The sequence below is a fragment of the Glycine max genome, chromosome 10 (assembly GCF_000004515.6).
Source record: "Glycine max cultivar Williams 82 chromosome 10, Glycine_max_v4.0, whole genome shotgun sequence".
Taxonomy (NCBI): Eukaryota; Viridiplantae; Streptophyta; class Magnoliopsida; order Fabales; family Fabaceae; genus Glycine; species Glycine max.
In genome coordinates this window covers 38,679,814-38,696,279 of record NC_038246.2, presented here as the reverse complement: position 1 = coordinate 38,696,279, position 16,466 = coordinate 38,679,814, and the positions used below count along the sequence as shown (strand labels likewise).

Below are 16,466 nucleotides of genomic sequence, written 5' to 3'. Positions count from 1 at the left end.
TAAATATCAAATGATTTTCATCACACTGAATATTTATTATTTTAAAAATTTATGATAGGTTTATATAGTGAATCTTTTAATTTTAATATTATTTTAATTAAAAAGAGAAAAAGAAATATTACATGACATGCCAATAGTTAATATTATATATATAATAACACGCCAATAGTTGTTAGTTACAGTGTATTTTATCATATTATGCAGTTATGTGATTTTTTTTCACCTTTACATAATTAGATATTATCACATTATTTATTAGGTACTAACATTTCTCCCAATTATTCCAGGTTTACTGAAATTTTTATTCCAACTTTATTACCATGGTAATACTTTCAGCGTCCAAGAGTTAAGAAACTAAAATTTAAATGATGGTTGTGACATGTATTTAATGTTTCTGAACTTGATGGTTTGTAAAAAATAAAGGTTTTAGTGTTTATACAGTATTTTAGATTTGAGTAATATTAAATTTTAAAAAATAATTAGTAAAAATTTAAAATATTAATGTTAACAATCTAATTCAGTTACTTGTTTTAAGAATTTTAAAAAATCTAAAAACTATATTAATTTTTTTTTATTTTAGTGTGTTACTTTAATTTAAAACATTAAATGATAATAAAATCATTACAGTGATGCCTTCAAATAACTTTAAACTATATCAATAATATTTTATAAAAATAATAATAACATACTACAATGATATTTTATCCTTCATGTTTAATTATTTTAAGTAGTAAGTACTTTTTTTTATTAGGTTTTAAGTAGTAAGTATAACTATTAACCTTAAGGAATTTTATCTCCCATGTTTAATTTTATTTATTAAGCCATTCGTTGTTAATGAATTTTGCAAACAACCAGAAATGTCTAATGCGATTGATGTGAAAATCACCGTCTCATTAATATTGGTACTACGAAAGTTGTTTTTGAGTTTCAACCAAGGTAGGTTATCTCATTTTCTATTATGGAATTACTACATAAATCATAATAGAGCTCATAATAGACCGTAGAAAAAATCATGAGTATCTCAATTTTGTGAATTTCAAAAAAAATTATTCTTTTAATTTTTTTAATTAATATCCTTTCTTAACTAAGAAAAAAAAAGAATATGAATTAATAGACCGTAGAATATGAATTAATATTTATTTTATTATAATTATTCTTCTTCCCATCTCAAATATAAGAAAAAAAAGATTATGAATTAATTTCAATTATTTTTTTAACTTATCTTTTATTAAAACTTATTATAAGAAATAAAAAAATTATTAAAATTAATATCTCAATTAAATAAACAATATTTTAGAGATAATAATAAGGTGAAAGTAGATGAAATTTTATTGTATTTAATACATAGAATGTTAGTTATAATTGGTTAAGATTATTGAAGGATATGTTTGATTCAGAGAAGAAAAAAAAATAAAACAGAAAATTTTAAATTAAAATAAAATATAATTTTTTTTCTCTAAACCCTCACCGTCACGCCAAAAAAAAATGGAAGTAAAAACCCGACAGTGAAACGTGGGGCCGGGAATTAAATTCTGCCCGCGCGTGTATTTGCATTCCCGGAAAACCAAACCGCGAATCATACCGCGAGAAAATGAAAGAAAAGAAACTAAATTATCGTTACAATGTGAAAGGGACAGCACAAAAAAATGGGGTCGACTGGACGTGTGTCGCGAATATTCACTAGATTTGAATTACTTGTTTCGATTCCGCAACACTCCTTTCAGTGCTCTTATTGGCACGAAATGATAAGTTCAAGTGATAAGCGAGTTTGCTTATTGAATAAGTGTGTGTACTTATGTCTGATGGGTCAGTAGAAAAAGAGCCACCTTGTACAGCGCATCGAAGATAGCGAGACCGAGTTCCTCTTCTCTCTCTTCTTCTCCTCTTATCCGCAGCCTTTCAAACCCTAGAATTCCTCGAACTCCGAGCCTTTTATTAACAATCCCATGAGGTTCTAAATTTTTTGAGGATTTTGAGGTTGCGTGAGTTCGGATTTGGAGTTGGTGGGGTTGAAGAGGGAGGGTTTGTCCGTGGTCGGTGGAATTCGAGTTCCGTAGTGTTTTTGTTTTCTTTTAAGGTTGTAATTGGTTGTGTTCGAAGATCAGGGTTCGGAGATCGAAATTAACGGTGCGGTTTTGGATTTGAGTGTCCGATATGACTTCTCTGAGCAGAGAATTGGTGTTTCTCATACTCCAGTTTCTGGAGGAAGAGAAATTCAAAGAATCTGTACACAAGTGAGGGCTCTTTCTCCCTTTTTTCTCTCTTTTTTGTTTGTTTTAGTTTTTCCCCTTTTCTCTGCAAGTTGTAGATGTATCTGATTCTGGTGTGGTTGGGACTTGGGATGAATTTGAAATGAGGTAATCATGCGTTGTAACGTTTTTTGTTTTTACTGTGTTCTGATTATTCAAAAAATGTATGGAAATGAGGTGGAAAAAAGAGTAATAAGGGGAGGAAGGAATGTTTCAATTTCATGTCTTAACCATGTTGTTTTTCTTGTAATTTACAATTTGAATGTGAGTAGCGAAATTGCCGTGTTGCTTCGCGGTGTATTATGTTATCTAATTGACTGTTGAGGTCTGCATCAGGGTTCAATTACTCTGTCAATTGGGCAAGGGCAGTACCAGAGCCAGAGTAACAACTTTGATGTTTTGAATAAGAAATTTAAAAGATTATTATTATTATTTTAAATTCTTAAAATTTTGAAAAGATTTGCATGGAGAAATTATTGTATGGTTTGAGGCCACTATATGTCCATGGTCTCAACAAATCTCCACGTGATAAGGAGATTTATTAACTTTTTGTTTTTCATAAACTAAAAGGTACGTGTCACACGGTGATTGGTCTAGACCATGTAATAGTTTCTCCTAGGCAAGTGTAATATTACATTCCGCACTTTCTTTTGTTGTTGTTACTCCACTTGGCTTTATGAATTGGGGAAAGCAATTAACTACTTATATATACAAAAGCTGAACTTGTAAACCTTGTAACGGTAATAAGCCTGTTATTTTCATCCAAAGGGGGTTAGTTATATAATGCTCTTACTTGGAGAGTGGGATTGAGATGATAAAGATTAAATTTAAGACTCTTTCTCTCCCTATGGTTAAGGTTCTGGTTATTTAGGGTTTTTTTTATAAAGAATTTTCATTATTATATGGCATCCACTCGACTGTTCATGTCACTCTTTTAAATGCTTCTTAATGTGTGCAGGCTTGAGAAAGAATCTGGGTTCTTTTTCAACATGAAGTACTTTGAGGAAAAAGTGCAGGCTGGCGAGTGGGAAGAGGTTGAGAAGTACTTATCAGGATTTACCAAAGTTGATGATAATAGATACTCAATGAAAATATTTTTTGAAATCAGGAAACAGAAATATCTGGAAGCACTTGATCAGTATGCGGAACTTTGTATCTTTTTTAATTTTTTTTCGAAACATGTTTGCACTTGTATGAAATTTCACATTGTTTTGTCTCTGGTGTTTTTCAAAATTTAAGGCAAGACAAGGCAAAGGCTGTGGAGATATTAGTGGGTGATTTAAAGATGTTTTCCACCTTCAATGAGGAGCTGTACAAAGAAATAACCCAGTTATTAACTCTTACTAATTTCAGGTAATATCTTGAATATGTAATTTAACGGAATGCATTGCTTTTCAGTGTCTTCTCTTGACTGTTAGGTGGATGAGATTGTATGTCTAATTCATATCTCAATTCTTCATGAATTTTGATTCACTACTCAGATTAATTAAAGTGGTAACTTGACAATTGAGTGTTATTTTGTTTCACATAACAGGGAGAATGAGCAGCTGTCCAAGTATGGTGACACCAAAACTGCTCGAAGCATTATGCTGATAGAACTGAAAAAACTCATAGAGGCAAATCCTCTTTTCCGTGATAAGCTTATCTTCCCTACCCTTAAGTCATCAAGACTGCGAACTTTGATCAATCAAAGGTATGCATGATTAATTTCAACTGACTCCATCTATCTATTTTGCTATGCTCTTTCATTCACATGGCTGAGCTCTGCTTTTTGACCCATATGCCGCTATGGGACAAATGAAAAGTAAATCATGTGGCTGTTGATTTCTGGACATGTAGTATATTCCATATTTTGTCAGTGATAAATGATAAGAATTTGGAAGGTTTTCTATTCCTTTTTTAAATGATTCTTGTAAATTCGAATTTTTAGCTTGCTATGCCTTGCCTATTTTTTAATCAGTGAATTTATCTATGCCCATTATCAATGCAGTCTAAACTGGCAGCATCAGCTCTGCAAAAACCCAAGGCCAAATCCAGATATTAAGACTTTATTCACAGATCACACATGTGCACCTCCTAATGGTCCTCTGGCGCCCACACCCATCAATCTTCCAATTGCTGCAGTTGCAAAGCCTGCTACTTATACTCCACTTGGAGCTCATGGTGTATGATACCTTGCATTTCGAACAACTGGTTACCTTGATTTTTAATTGATTGATAATATAAATTGTAACTATGTTGATTAGTTAATAATTTGATTTTTTGTTTTGTATAGCCCTTCCCACCTGCTGCTGCAACTGCCAATGCTAATGCTTTGGCTGGTTGGATGGCCAATGCCTCAGCTTCATCATCTGTCCAAGCAGCTGTAGTCACAGCATCAACTATACCTGTCCCACAGAATCAAGGTTAAAATTGTAGTTACCCTATTATTTTTAATAAACATAGCTGCCTATTTTTTCAATGAAATTTACATGCCTGGCGCACTCTAGATTTTTACACTCTTTTAAAAAGGCTTATTGTCATTAGTGTCTTGACAGTTGCAATTGTGTTTACTAGCCTAAGTGAACAGGAAAATATCTTGATATTAAATAAAATATTACTTGATCAATAGTTTCACAAGAGGATGTCCTGCCTTAAAACCTACATTTTTTTTAAACAGTGCCTATCTTGAAACGTCCTAGAACACCTCCTGCAAATCCTGGCATGGTTGATTATCAGAATGCTGATCATGACCAGCTAATGAAAAGGCTTCGTCCTGGTCATTCTGTAGAGGAGGTAACTTTGATGAATTTCTGTTCAATTCAGCTGTCTCACATATTTTATGATGCCAAATCTTTTTCTCTTGTTTGACTTTGTAATGGCTTGTGACTCATGTCAGTGTTATTTATTTGTATAATTTAAGGTTTCTTATCCCTTGGCTCGACAAGCCTCTTGGTCTCTTGATGATCTACCAAGAACTGTGACTATGACATTGCATCAAGGATCCTCTGTGACGAGCATGGATTTTCATCCTTCTCATCATACCTTACTTCTTGGTATTGTTTATCATGATTTTTTCATGTCTAATATCTTGGTTGCCAAAATACCGACAAAGCATAACTTGAATTTTTTTCTTCTAATGATATATATTTCAAATGAGCAGTTGGTTCTAATAATGGTGAAATTACCCTCTGGGAACTCAGTTTACGAGAAAAGTTGGTCTCAAAGCCATTCAAGATATGGGATGTGTCTGCATGCTCATTACCATTTCAGGTTTCATACAGTGCAATATTTCTTGTTCTATATATAGTCTGATCCAAGAAAAATAGTGCAGCTTAAGCTATCATGTCCAGTATATTATTATGCTTGGCCATTAGTCTTGCTGCTTGAGAATTCAGAACCATTGTAATTAAAGTTGAGGATTTTTCAGGCTGCTGCAGTCAAGGATGCACCTATTTCGGTCAGTCGGGTCACATGGAGCCCTGATGGAAGTTTTGTGGGTATGTTACTTCATGTTTCTGAACACATTTTGAAGCTGTCAGGTGAATGTCTAACTGGTTGCTTTGCTGTAGGTATTGCTTTTACTAAACATTTGATTCACTTGTATGCTTGCACTGGATCAAATGAGCTAACCCAGCGTATAGAGGTGACATTCTTTTCATAAAAAATAGCTGAAGTTTTGATTGCAGTTTGGTTTACATCTCCTTGTTTAAGCAGGTTGATGCTCATGTTGGGGGTGTGAATGACTTGGCATTTGCTCATCCAAATAAACAGCTGTGTATTGTGACTTGTGGAGATGATAAGTTGATAAAGGTTCAGAAAAATCTACTCTGCAATTTTTGAATTATGCAAAAATTATCATTTTTTCTGAAGAAACTCTTGATAGGTATGGGATTTAAATGGACGAAAACTATTCTCCTTTGAGGGGCACGAAGCACCTGTGTATTCCATTTGTCCCCATCACAAAGAGAACATTCAGGTACAAAGTAGATATCATTATTGAGGCATCTATAATTTTCAATGTTTATTCTTTGGAAGGTTTTCTGCCATATTCCATTTGCTATTATTTAATAAATTCGTAGTTTATTAAGTTTTATTTTATGTGTAGTTATTTTTGCATTAAAAATTTAAACTTATAAAATGTGGCTTTCATTTATTGTAGTCTTGTAAAATTACAGCCCCCTCCCATTACATACGTAAATGGCCATTTCAAATGAGAATATGTATTGATTTAGCATCTCGCAATGTGTACACACATGAGCTCTAAAGGTTGTTTATGTAACTTTGCAGTTCATATTTTCAACTGCCATTGATGGGAAAATAAAGGCATGGCTATACGATAACATGGGTTCTAGGGTTGACTATGATGCCCCTGGTCACTGGTGCACTACAATGCTTTACAGTGCTGATGGAACTAGGTAAGTTGGATATGGATGAGGGTAATTATTCCTTTACAGTATCATGCTTGGTGCTTGGTGGACGTTTAAGATGTATTATATTAAAGTTTCTTATGACATTTTCCAAAATATTTTCTCCAGGTTATTTTCTTGTGGGACAAGTAAAGATGGAGAGTCTTTTCTTGTTGAATGGAATGAAAGTGAAGGAGCCATTAAGAGAACATACAATGGATTCAGAAAAAAATCTACTGGAGTTGTGCAGTTTGACACAACCCAAAATCGCTTTTTGGCTGCAGGTGAAGATGGCCAAGTTAAGTTTTGGGACATGGACAACATTAATCTTCTGATAAGCACTGAGGCCGATGGAGGATTACAGGTTGGTATTTATGGTTAACTATTTTAAGTCTTGTGGAATATAACTACACTTCATAAAATATCCTGTATATATTTGTATGAATTTGTTCAGAGCCTTCCACGCTTGAGATTCAACAAGGAAGGAAATATTCTTGCTGTTACTACCATGGACAATGGTTTCAAGATACTTGCCAATGCTTCTGGTCTTAGATCTTTAAGAACAATTGAAACTCCGGCATTTGAAGCATTGAGGTCACCCATTGAATCTACTCCAATTAAGGTAGTGATACAGTTTAAAATTTTGCTTGTATCCCAATGCTTAGATCAAAATATGTATGTGTTACTGTACTTTGTTTGTGTTATGTAGGTATCTGGCTCTTCTACTGTTAATGTTAGTCCGGTCAACTGTAAAGTGGAAAGAAGTTCCCCTGTCAGGCCTTCTCCAATTCTTGTATGAACCTGATCCTGTGAATTGAATAATCATTAATTCATTATTATGATGTTAGAACGATGGCGTTGATAGGTGTTTCCCTTCTCTACATACACTCTGGCATGTGGACTATATTTTGATCCTTTTATTCTTTCTTATAGTATGCTTAATTCAATAATACAATACCCTTGTAAACAATTGAGGACCACCTTTTGGATAAACTTCTGCTCTCCACTTTTTGGAGAACATGTCCTATTAAATTTTGTGGGCCTACTTTTAGATCCAAAAGTCATGCATGAATCTGTTTTACTTCATAATTTGATGTCTGTATTCCTTTGTGGAATAACTTTGGCCAATTGTTATTTATAACTTTTTTAAGTTACGGATGTCTTATGAATTATTTACTGCATCTTAATATTTATTTGCACATGCATTGGTTTTGGCTTTTTCAATCAAGAATGGAGTTGATCCCATGGGCCGAAGTGTAGAGAAACCAAGAACTGTGGAAGATGTAACAGATAGAGCTAAACCATGGCAACTATCTGAAATTCTGGATCCTGTCCAATGTCGGTCAGTTACCATGCCTGAGAGCACAGATTCTTCCAGCAAGGTATGTTGACTGCGTATTATATGAGATTGCTATTTTACTCTATATTGCAAGCTATGTTCTGTGCACTGATTTAATACTTCGATCCATGCATAGGTTATTAGACTTTTATATACAAACTCTGCTGTTGGTATTTTGGCCCTTGGTTCAAATGGTATCCAGAAGCTTTGGAAATGGGCTCGTAGTGAACTGAATCCTACTGGGAAGGTAATCTTAAGCAAATAATTACTTTACATATTTCTCCCTTCCGTTCTTTGTTTTCTCTATGCTTTTCATTTTTTTGTTCCTTTCAATACAGAACATATTTCTGAAGTTTTTATGATTACAGGCTACTGCCAATGTTGTTCCACTGCATTGGCAACCCAACAACGGTCTTCTTATGACTAATGATATCTCGGGTGTCAACCTTGAAGAAGCAGTCCCTTGCATTGCACTCTCAAAAAATGACTCTTATGTTATGTCTGCCTGTGGTGGAAAGGTTTCTCTATTTAACATGATGACATTCAAGGTGTGTGTCCGGATATACAACTCTGATATTCCATTCATTTGTTAAGTTTATTGATGACTTTACTTTTTTTATAGGTAATGACAACATTCATGCCACCGCCTCCTGCTTCTACCTTCCTAGCTTTCCATCCCCAGGATAACAACATTATTGCCATTGGGATGGACGATTCAACCATTCACATCTATAATGTCAGAGTGGATGAGGTGGATTGCTATCTCTAACTTGTTTTTTCGTTTTGATATTTTACTATTATTTCTAATGTCTCACACCATTTTTTCCCCTTTTGGGCGTATGTTCCAGGTGAAATCAAAATTGAAAGGCCACCAGAAGCGTATTACTGGTTTAGCTTTTTCAACCAATCTTAACATACTGGTTTCATCTGGTGCTGATGCTCATGTAAGTCTTTTAACTGTTCTCCTTTGATGCAATTTTCAAAGTGGATGCACTCTTGTGCAAGTTTTGCTGGCTTGCTGCACTCAATAACTGGGGGGGGGGGGGGGGGGGGGGTCTTCCCTTTTTTGGGCGCTCGAGTTGAAATACCTGTGTTTTACTCGTATTTGTTCTTCTACTACATTTTTCCATGCTCAAAATTTTTTTGGGTTTTAATAAATTCTATTATTGTACAGCTTTGTGTGTGGAGTATAGATACATGGGAGAAAAGAAAAGCAATTCCAATACAACTACCCGCAGGAAAGTCACCTGTTGGTGATACACGCGTACAGTTCCATTCCGATCAACTTCGCTTATTGGTAGTTCATGAGACTCAATTGGCAATATATGATGCCTCTAAGATGGAACGCATTCGGCAGGTATGAAATTTCTTCCAATATTGATAAAGCTGCTGGTTGCTGACAAAATTAAAAATGAAATGTGCTAATAAATTCCTTTGCTGCAGTGGGTTCCCCAAGATGTTCTGTCTGCCCCCATATCATATGCAGCTTATTCCTGCAACAGTCAGTTAATATATGCTACATTTTGTGATGCCAACATTGGTGTTTTTGATGCTGATAGCTTGAGGCTCAGATGTCGTATTGCTCCATCAATATGCTTGTCACCGGCAGCTTTAAGTGGGTGAGTTTCAGATCAGTAAATTGGACTCAACTTAGTATTTATTATATTAAAGAGAGCAATGGACTTTTCTCAACACACTCTATTATCGGGTAGATTTAATGTCTGTTCCACCAAATAACCTGCTCCACAGTTTATTTAGCGAGTCCCACATGCAACATTTTACTATATTGCTAATCTTTCTCATGTATTAAAAATTGAAAATTTTGTTCAAGGTTGCTTACTAGCTTTTGTAAAATGGTGCAATTGCTTAGTAATTTATTACATAGTTATTGCTGTTTCAATTTATGGATATCAATACCATGTCTTTTTTTTGTGGGGGTAAAAAGAAATCTTTCCTCAAACAAGCTTGCGTGGCAATTTTTCATTTGCACTTGCAAAAACTTAAGGGTAGAGCTTGATACTTATCCTTGTGTATTGCAGAAGTCAAGGTGTGTATCCTCTTGTGGTTGCTGCTCATCCTCTAGAACCCAACCAGTTTGCGGTTGGGTTGACGGATGGATCTGTCAAAGTGATAGAACCGAACGAGTCAGAGGGTAAGTGGGGAACCTGCCCACCAACGGACAATGGAATATTGAATGGTAGAACAGGATCATCATCTACAACAAGCAACCACACTGCTGATCAGGCTCAAAGATAAACGATCAACAAATTGTATTATACTAGTGTAGTTCTTTTCATCTGTAATTGTATCAGCTTAGATGTTTAGATTTCGATTCACCAATATGTCTCATCAATATCAGGTCAGCTTGGACATAAAATGGTAAATGCTTAGACGTACAATCGTGTATACCTTTTATTCTTGTTAACTCAATTTTATTGTTTGTAATGTTATTGTTTCTTGCTTACAAGTGTATCTGTCAGTTTTCCTTGCCCTCTAAACTTTGCAGACATTTTTGGAAGTTGCTGACTTGACTCCGCGAAAGGCCAAAAAAATTGTTGCATTAAAAAAAAGTGCTATCGGTATCAGCAAACTTTGTTTTTGCACTTCATAAAAGGAAAATATAATTGGAAGTACCAATTGCTAGGTTTTCTAGCTATCCTTTTCTTACTAAGCCCTTTTGGATTAAGGGGGATTAAAATTCCTCTTTACTCAATTTTAGATCCCTTTCGAAACTGGGAGAATTTGGAAGGGGGAGGGAGGATTGTTACACTAACTAAACTATTCTTAAATTAATAATTTTATTTTAATTAAGTATATAAAAATAAATTTGTTTATTTCTCCTCCCCTCCTCCGTCAAAATCTATCCCATCTACTTTAAATCAAACAGTGCTTTAATAGTTATTGTTATTATTATGGGCCTTAAGATTAAATTAGAGTTGTTATTTTGTTATCAATAAATGTTAGTTTTTGTTAACCGGAGATCTGAACATGGGATTTCGCTTTTCTTCTTTTTATCATTAAATCAAACTTATATCACAAGAGTTGTTTATTATTACTTTGATGTATTGGATTTTTTGGTTGTTGACATGATAAAAAAAGTTTATAGTTTAGATTTTTTTATCTTGATTAAAGTTTATATTTTATATATAAAAAAAGGTTCTTACATTCAAAAAGGCTTGTCATTATTATTATTTTAATTTGAAAACAATTGATAATATTCTATGGGTGTAATTTAGTTGGTAACACATACTGAGTTTGTGGAGAAGAATCTAAGTTTGATCACCGCACAATATATTCTTCGGAAGGGATGAAAAACCTTAAATGCCTTAAGAAAATCAACTTAATTTTGCCAGCAATCTTTCTTCTTTTAATGATGACAAATCAATATTATCTTTTGTATTATTGGATTAGATTATCCTTTTATAATTTAAGAAGTTTTTAAAAAAAGTTATATAAAAATAGTGACTCAAAAACACGACAACTTACACCCGTGACCAACAGTTTACCTATGTATAAAGTTAATAAATCAATAAAAAAATCAAAACAAATACTAAAAATTCAAAATCCATTCTTAAATTTAAAAAATATAACATTAAAAATATCAACACATAATATTAAAAACAAACAAACATAGTAATGACTTGTTCAAACTCAATTCATAGATAAACAATATTACAAAGATAATCCGCCAATATAGTGATTATTAAAGCGAACGTTTTAATTGCTTAACAAAACTAATTAAACTTGGACATCATATGATGATAATACTCTCCAAGATCAGTCAAAATAAAATATAGTAAAACTAATTAACTTATAATATATATTATAAATAAAAATAAACAAATGGATTAGATATTTAGATTTAGAGTGTGTTTGGATAGAGAAATTTAAAATTCTGAGAAATTTTAAATTCTAAGAATTTCAAATACTTCAATTGAAATTCTTTTATTTTCAAAATTTTGTGTTTGGATAAAAAAATTAAAATTATGAGGATGAAAAAAATGAATGAAAAAAAAGAGAAAATATGATTGGTGTGCTAGTTATACATGTTCCTCTATGTTCACACCCGATCGATATTTTAGGAGTTCAGACGGTGTTTCTTGAAAAAGACTGTAAGAAGAGAATTTCAATTTCTCACCTTTTAGTAGGAAATTGAAATTCTAGATTTTTAGTTGTTTAAAATTTTATTTTAAAATTCCAAAATTTTAAATTCTTCATAAAAAACATCCAAACAATAAATTCTAAATTACAGAAATTCAAATTCTCCGATAAATTACTTTTCTCAATTAAAATTCTCTATGCAAACGTATTGTTAAGGTTTTGTTACTTTTTATCGGTGATAAAATTAAAAAGTGCATAATTCTTTTTTACAAAGAAAATTATATAATATATAAAACTTATTTCAGCCAAATAAATTTTGGACATATTTTTGTTCTCAATAGTGCAGTTTTTTTTTTCCCCTTAAATAAGACTAGAAATATGGGCATTCCGAGAATTAAACTCGGGACCTCTGCTACTTTAAACCAGAATCATACCACTGGACCAAATGCTTATACCTTAAAAAAATTTCCTACTTTGGTTTTATAATTTTATGAATTGTAAAAGCCAAATGCACCATCTTAAAAAAAAACAAATATATATTTGAAAAAAAAGAAAAAAATGCATGCCATCATCATCAACCATTCCTGGTCCTGATCCTAAATAGGGTTAGGGTTTATGCAATCGAACTCCAGCGACGGTGCATTTGTGCGTAATCGATGGCGAATCGCACGGATCCAGCAGCGAAGAGCATAAGAGGGACGAACCCTCAGAACCTGGTGGAGAAGATTCTCCGATCGAAGATCTACCAGAACACGTACTGGAAGGAGCAATGTTTCGGGTTAACGGCGGAGACGTTGGTGGACAAGGCCATGGAGCTCGACCACCTCGGCGGCACCTACGGCGGCAACCGCAAACCCACGCCGTTCATGTGCCTCGTCATGAAGATGCTCCAGATTCAGCCCGAGAAAGAAATCATCATCGAGTTCATCAAGAACGAGGATTACAAGTACGTTAGGATTCTCGGTGCTTTTTACTTGCGTATCACTGGATCTGACATTGACGTCTATCGCTACCTCGAACCTTTATACAATGACTATCGCAAACTCAGACGAAAGCTCGCTGATGGACGTTGGTTTCCATTTTCGTTCATTCATTGTTTGTTGGTTTTATCAATTACTCAGCTCTCGCTTGTTAAGCTAATTTGTTGCTCTTGATTTGCAGAGTTTGCATTGACGCACGTGGATGAGGTCATTGATGAACTTCTCACAAAGGATTATTCCTGTGATATTGCTATGCCACGCGTTAAGAAGAGGTATATTTTCTTCATTTTTTCCTCTCTTTATTGGAATGTGTAGTTTTAAGGATTCTTCCTGTTGTGTCTGTACTCTTTATTTGAATTTGAGCTATTTTCCCTTTATTTATAGTTATAATTTTGAGGACTGTGAAATTATACTTTAAAATAGAGTTTACGAGGGTGATTTTGTGGTGGTATGAAGATGTTTGATTCTACTTACGTTTTGCTATAGGTGGACTCTTGAATCTCTGGGTTCATTAGAACCTAGAAGAAGTGCACTTGAAGAAGATTTTGAGGAGGAAGAAGAGAAAGAGGATAATGACCAGCCTGTTGATGAGATTGAAGATAGGGCCTATGAGAAGGTGCTTCCCCTTCTTTCTTTCCTAATTATGAGATATCTCTTCTTTTACCTTATTTTTTTTACTGTTAAAATTAAATATAAGTGGTTGTGATGTTTTGGTTTATTCTTGAATGATTTGCAGGACCAATATCGTGGGAGAAGCCCTACTAGGGAAAGAGACAGGGACAAAAGACGTGATAGTCATAGACACAGGTATTGTTCTGTCTTTGCAAGTGATTTGTAATTGTAACTTTGGATTGATGTAGGTGCAAATATTGTCATTGAAAAAAACTTTTCCGGTACCTCAAATTTGCATTTTGTTTTTTTATCAACTTTGGTAGTGTATGAGTGTATCTTGACTGTTTCCCATTTCTTAGTCTCATATGTCTCTCCTTTGTCAATACAGTCTACTAGGGGTTATAGTCTTCAATCTCCACCATTAAAATACGTCGTCATTTAAGATTTTACATACTGGCAACCTTTTGAACTGTTATAGTATTTGCATGACTTATTATTCTTGCTAGAATCATATGGTGTTACAAGGTTCCTTTAATAATCGTTCGCATCCTTCACAACAAACTTGCTGTGAAATAGGATGTGAACTATTATAGGAACTTTTTGTAACACTAGATGGTTCTAGCAAGATCAGTAAGCCATGCAAATACTATAACAGTTCATAAGGTTGTCATGATAGTTCTAATTGTCGCTATCAACATGATACGTCAATTTGGAGGATGTAAAATCTTAAATGATGACGTATTCTGATGGTGGAGATGGAAGACTATAACCCCTAGTAGACTGTACTGACAAAGGGATCTAAAGCCTCAGATCAATTGTAATTTTTTTATAATAAAAAGATTCTAGGAAAACTTTGAGCTTTATTTACAACGGATATGAATAAATTATGCTGGAAGCTGTGTTTTTGAATTTGCACAAGATTACACTTCTATTTCCACTCTGGCATTCAGAGCCACCTGTGGATACAACTGCTTCCTATAGTAAGATTCAATGATCCTGCCAGGTTTCTCTGCACTGACAGTGTGCAGTGAGAAGTATGATGGGTCAAACAGTTATGTTGCATGGGTAGATGGTGCTCCACAAGTAGTGTCTTGAAGAGTTCAGTTTACTCTTTTAAATGTTTATTGGATCATCTTGTTCATTTTTTAACTGGAAAGTTTGTTTTCTTGATTGTCAACACGGTTATTACAGCTACTGGTTCCCCCAACTTTGATATGCTGTCCCCATATTACCTTTTTCCTATGAAATTACTATTAGAGATACCTTTATTTTATGTGAAAATATTGTATAATAATTGAAATTTCTTTAGGCAAGATTAGGAAGAGACAGCAGAAAGATAAGAAATCCTCCTGAAAATTGGAAGAAAAAGCTTAGTTCACCAAAAAATAAGGAAATAGAGAAAAGCACATTAAATTACAAGATTAGAAAGAACGTAAGCTGAAGCTCTATCAATGCACTCCATCAATCCTTGAGCATTATGAAAATGTTGTAGGTTAATCTTTCTTTGTCTTCACTCTTCAGCATGATAGTTTGGGATCCCATCCCATCAACATGTGACTGAGGAGCTATTTGAAACTTAGTTGCTTGGAAATTTCTTGTTGGAGAAGCATTACAGTATGAGGTGATAATTACAATGTCATTTTAAGAACCCATGATTGATTGGTCATGGGCTTGAATCTGGAAGCTGTCTCTTTGCGTATGCAAGGATAAAGCTGCGTGAATGTGCACATTCATCTGAATGGTGGTTTAACTGTTGCTTGTAGTTAAAACACAGGTTAATTGACATTTTGGTTTATTCATAGTCTTTCTTGATGCTGTCATGTGCATTAATATTTTAAACAGATCATTAAAGTGACGTTATGTTGGTTATCAGATATCATTAAGGTGACCATAGTTTTCATTTGCTTTTTGATGTTTTTTATAGGGACCGTGACTATGACAGAGACTATGATAGAGATTACGATCGAGAGCGGGGACGTGGCCGAGACAGAGACAGAGACAGAGATAGGGATAGGGACCGATACCGTCTAAGGGAAGAAAAAGATTATGGTCGTGAGAGAGAGGGTAGGGAGCGGGAGAGAAGAGAGAAGGATCGTGACCGTGGAAGGCGAAGGAGTCACTCAAGGAGTCGAAGTAGAAGTAGGGATCACAGGGAACATGATGGCGGGGACTACAGAAAGAGACATGCTCGGAGTAGTGTAAGTCCTAGAAGACATGGAGATGGACTTGAGGATGGTGAGCCAAAGAAGAAGAAGAAGAAAGAAAAGAAAGAAAAGAAGGATGATGGGACTGACCACCCTGATCCAGAGATTGCAGAAGCGAACAAGCTACGAGCAGCCCTGGGTTTGAAACCACTGAGGGTCTGATCTGGCAGAGTGGCATGAATTTGGTCTGGGTTTGAAACCACTAAATACCGTGTTACCTTGTGGCTGCTTGCTTTTTCTGTACATCCCTGATTAGCTGTTATCAAGTCAGAAGGATAAGTTTGTCATGTACGTTTACTTGTGTTGCTGCACCAGCTCAAACTCGTATGTCCATAGCCGTGTTTTGATTGTCTTGATTTTAATGAGACCATATCGAGAGGTTCTGGTGTGAAAGTTTAACTACAGAAAGTTTCAGCTGCCTTGTCTTAATCAAATTTATGGTTTGGATATTCGAAGAATACCGCTAGCATTCGTTAGTGGAATTTGGATAAAATATATTGTTTACTTGAAAGCATTTTAATTTCGGGTGATTTAATAAACATCACAGGATTTTACGAGTCCTTTCAATTGGAATGGGAAATTACAAGTTAAAA

The 16,466-nt window shown here is 34.4% G+C and overlaps 2 protein-coding genes across 3 annotated transcripts; both read left to right on the top strand.

Annotated features, from left to right (window-relative positions):
- Positions 1–1,687: 1,687 nt before the first annotated feature.
- LOC100793517 (topless-related protein 3) lies at positions 1,688–10,443 on the top strand. Of its 2 annotated transcripts, XM_041005738.1 has the most exons (25): positions 1,688–2,234; positions 3,208–3,387; positions 3,489–3,602; positions 3,784–3,942; positions 4,240–4,414; positions 4,525–4,654; positions 4,909–5,024; positions 5,152–5,284; positions 5,392–5,501; positions 5,659–5,728; positions 5,801–5,874; positions 5,946–6,041; positions 6,115–6,207; positions 6,519–6,646; positions 6,767–7,001; positions 7,092–7,259; positions 7,347–7,430; positions 7,867–8,019; positions 8,113–8,223; positions 8,345–8,524; positions 8,599–8,727; positions 8,825–8,920; positions 9,151–9,333; positions 9,420–9,595; positions 10,016–10,443. In XM_041005738.1, exons 1-25 carry the CDS (start codon positions 2,155–2,157, stop codon positions 10,230–10,232), a joined length of 3,390 nt encoding a protein of 1,129 aa, XP_040861672.1. In that variant the 5' UTR covers positions 1,688–2,154; the 3' UTR covers positions 10,233–10,443. The 2 variants fall into 2 exon arrangements, with proteins under 2 accessions (XP_040861672.1, XP_040861671.1); XM_041005737.1 differs by having other exon boundaries at positions 5,659–5,874.
- Positions 10,444–12,479: 2,036 nt separating this feature from the next.
- Positions 12,480–16,462, top strand: LOC100792466 (pre-mRNA-splicing factor 38A-like). The gene is made up of 5 exons (NM_001255546.2): positions 12,480–13,145; positions 13,239–13,329; positions 13,544–13,673; positions 13,794–13,864; positions 15,594–16,462. The coding sequence occupies exons 1-5, from the start codon at positions 12,734–12,736 to the stop codon at positions 16,033–16,035; spliced, it is 1,146 nt and encodes a 381-aa protein (NP_001242475.2). The 5' UTR covers positions 12,480–12,733; the 3' UTR covers positions 16,036–16,462.
- Positions 16,463–16,466: the final 4 nt, after the last annotated feature.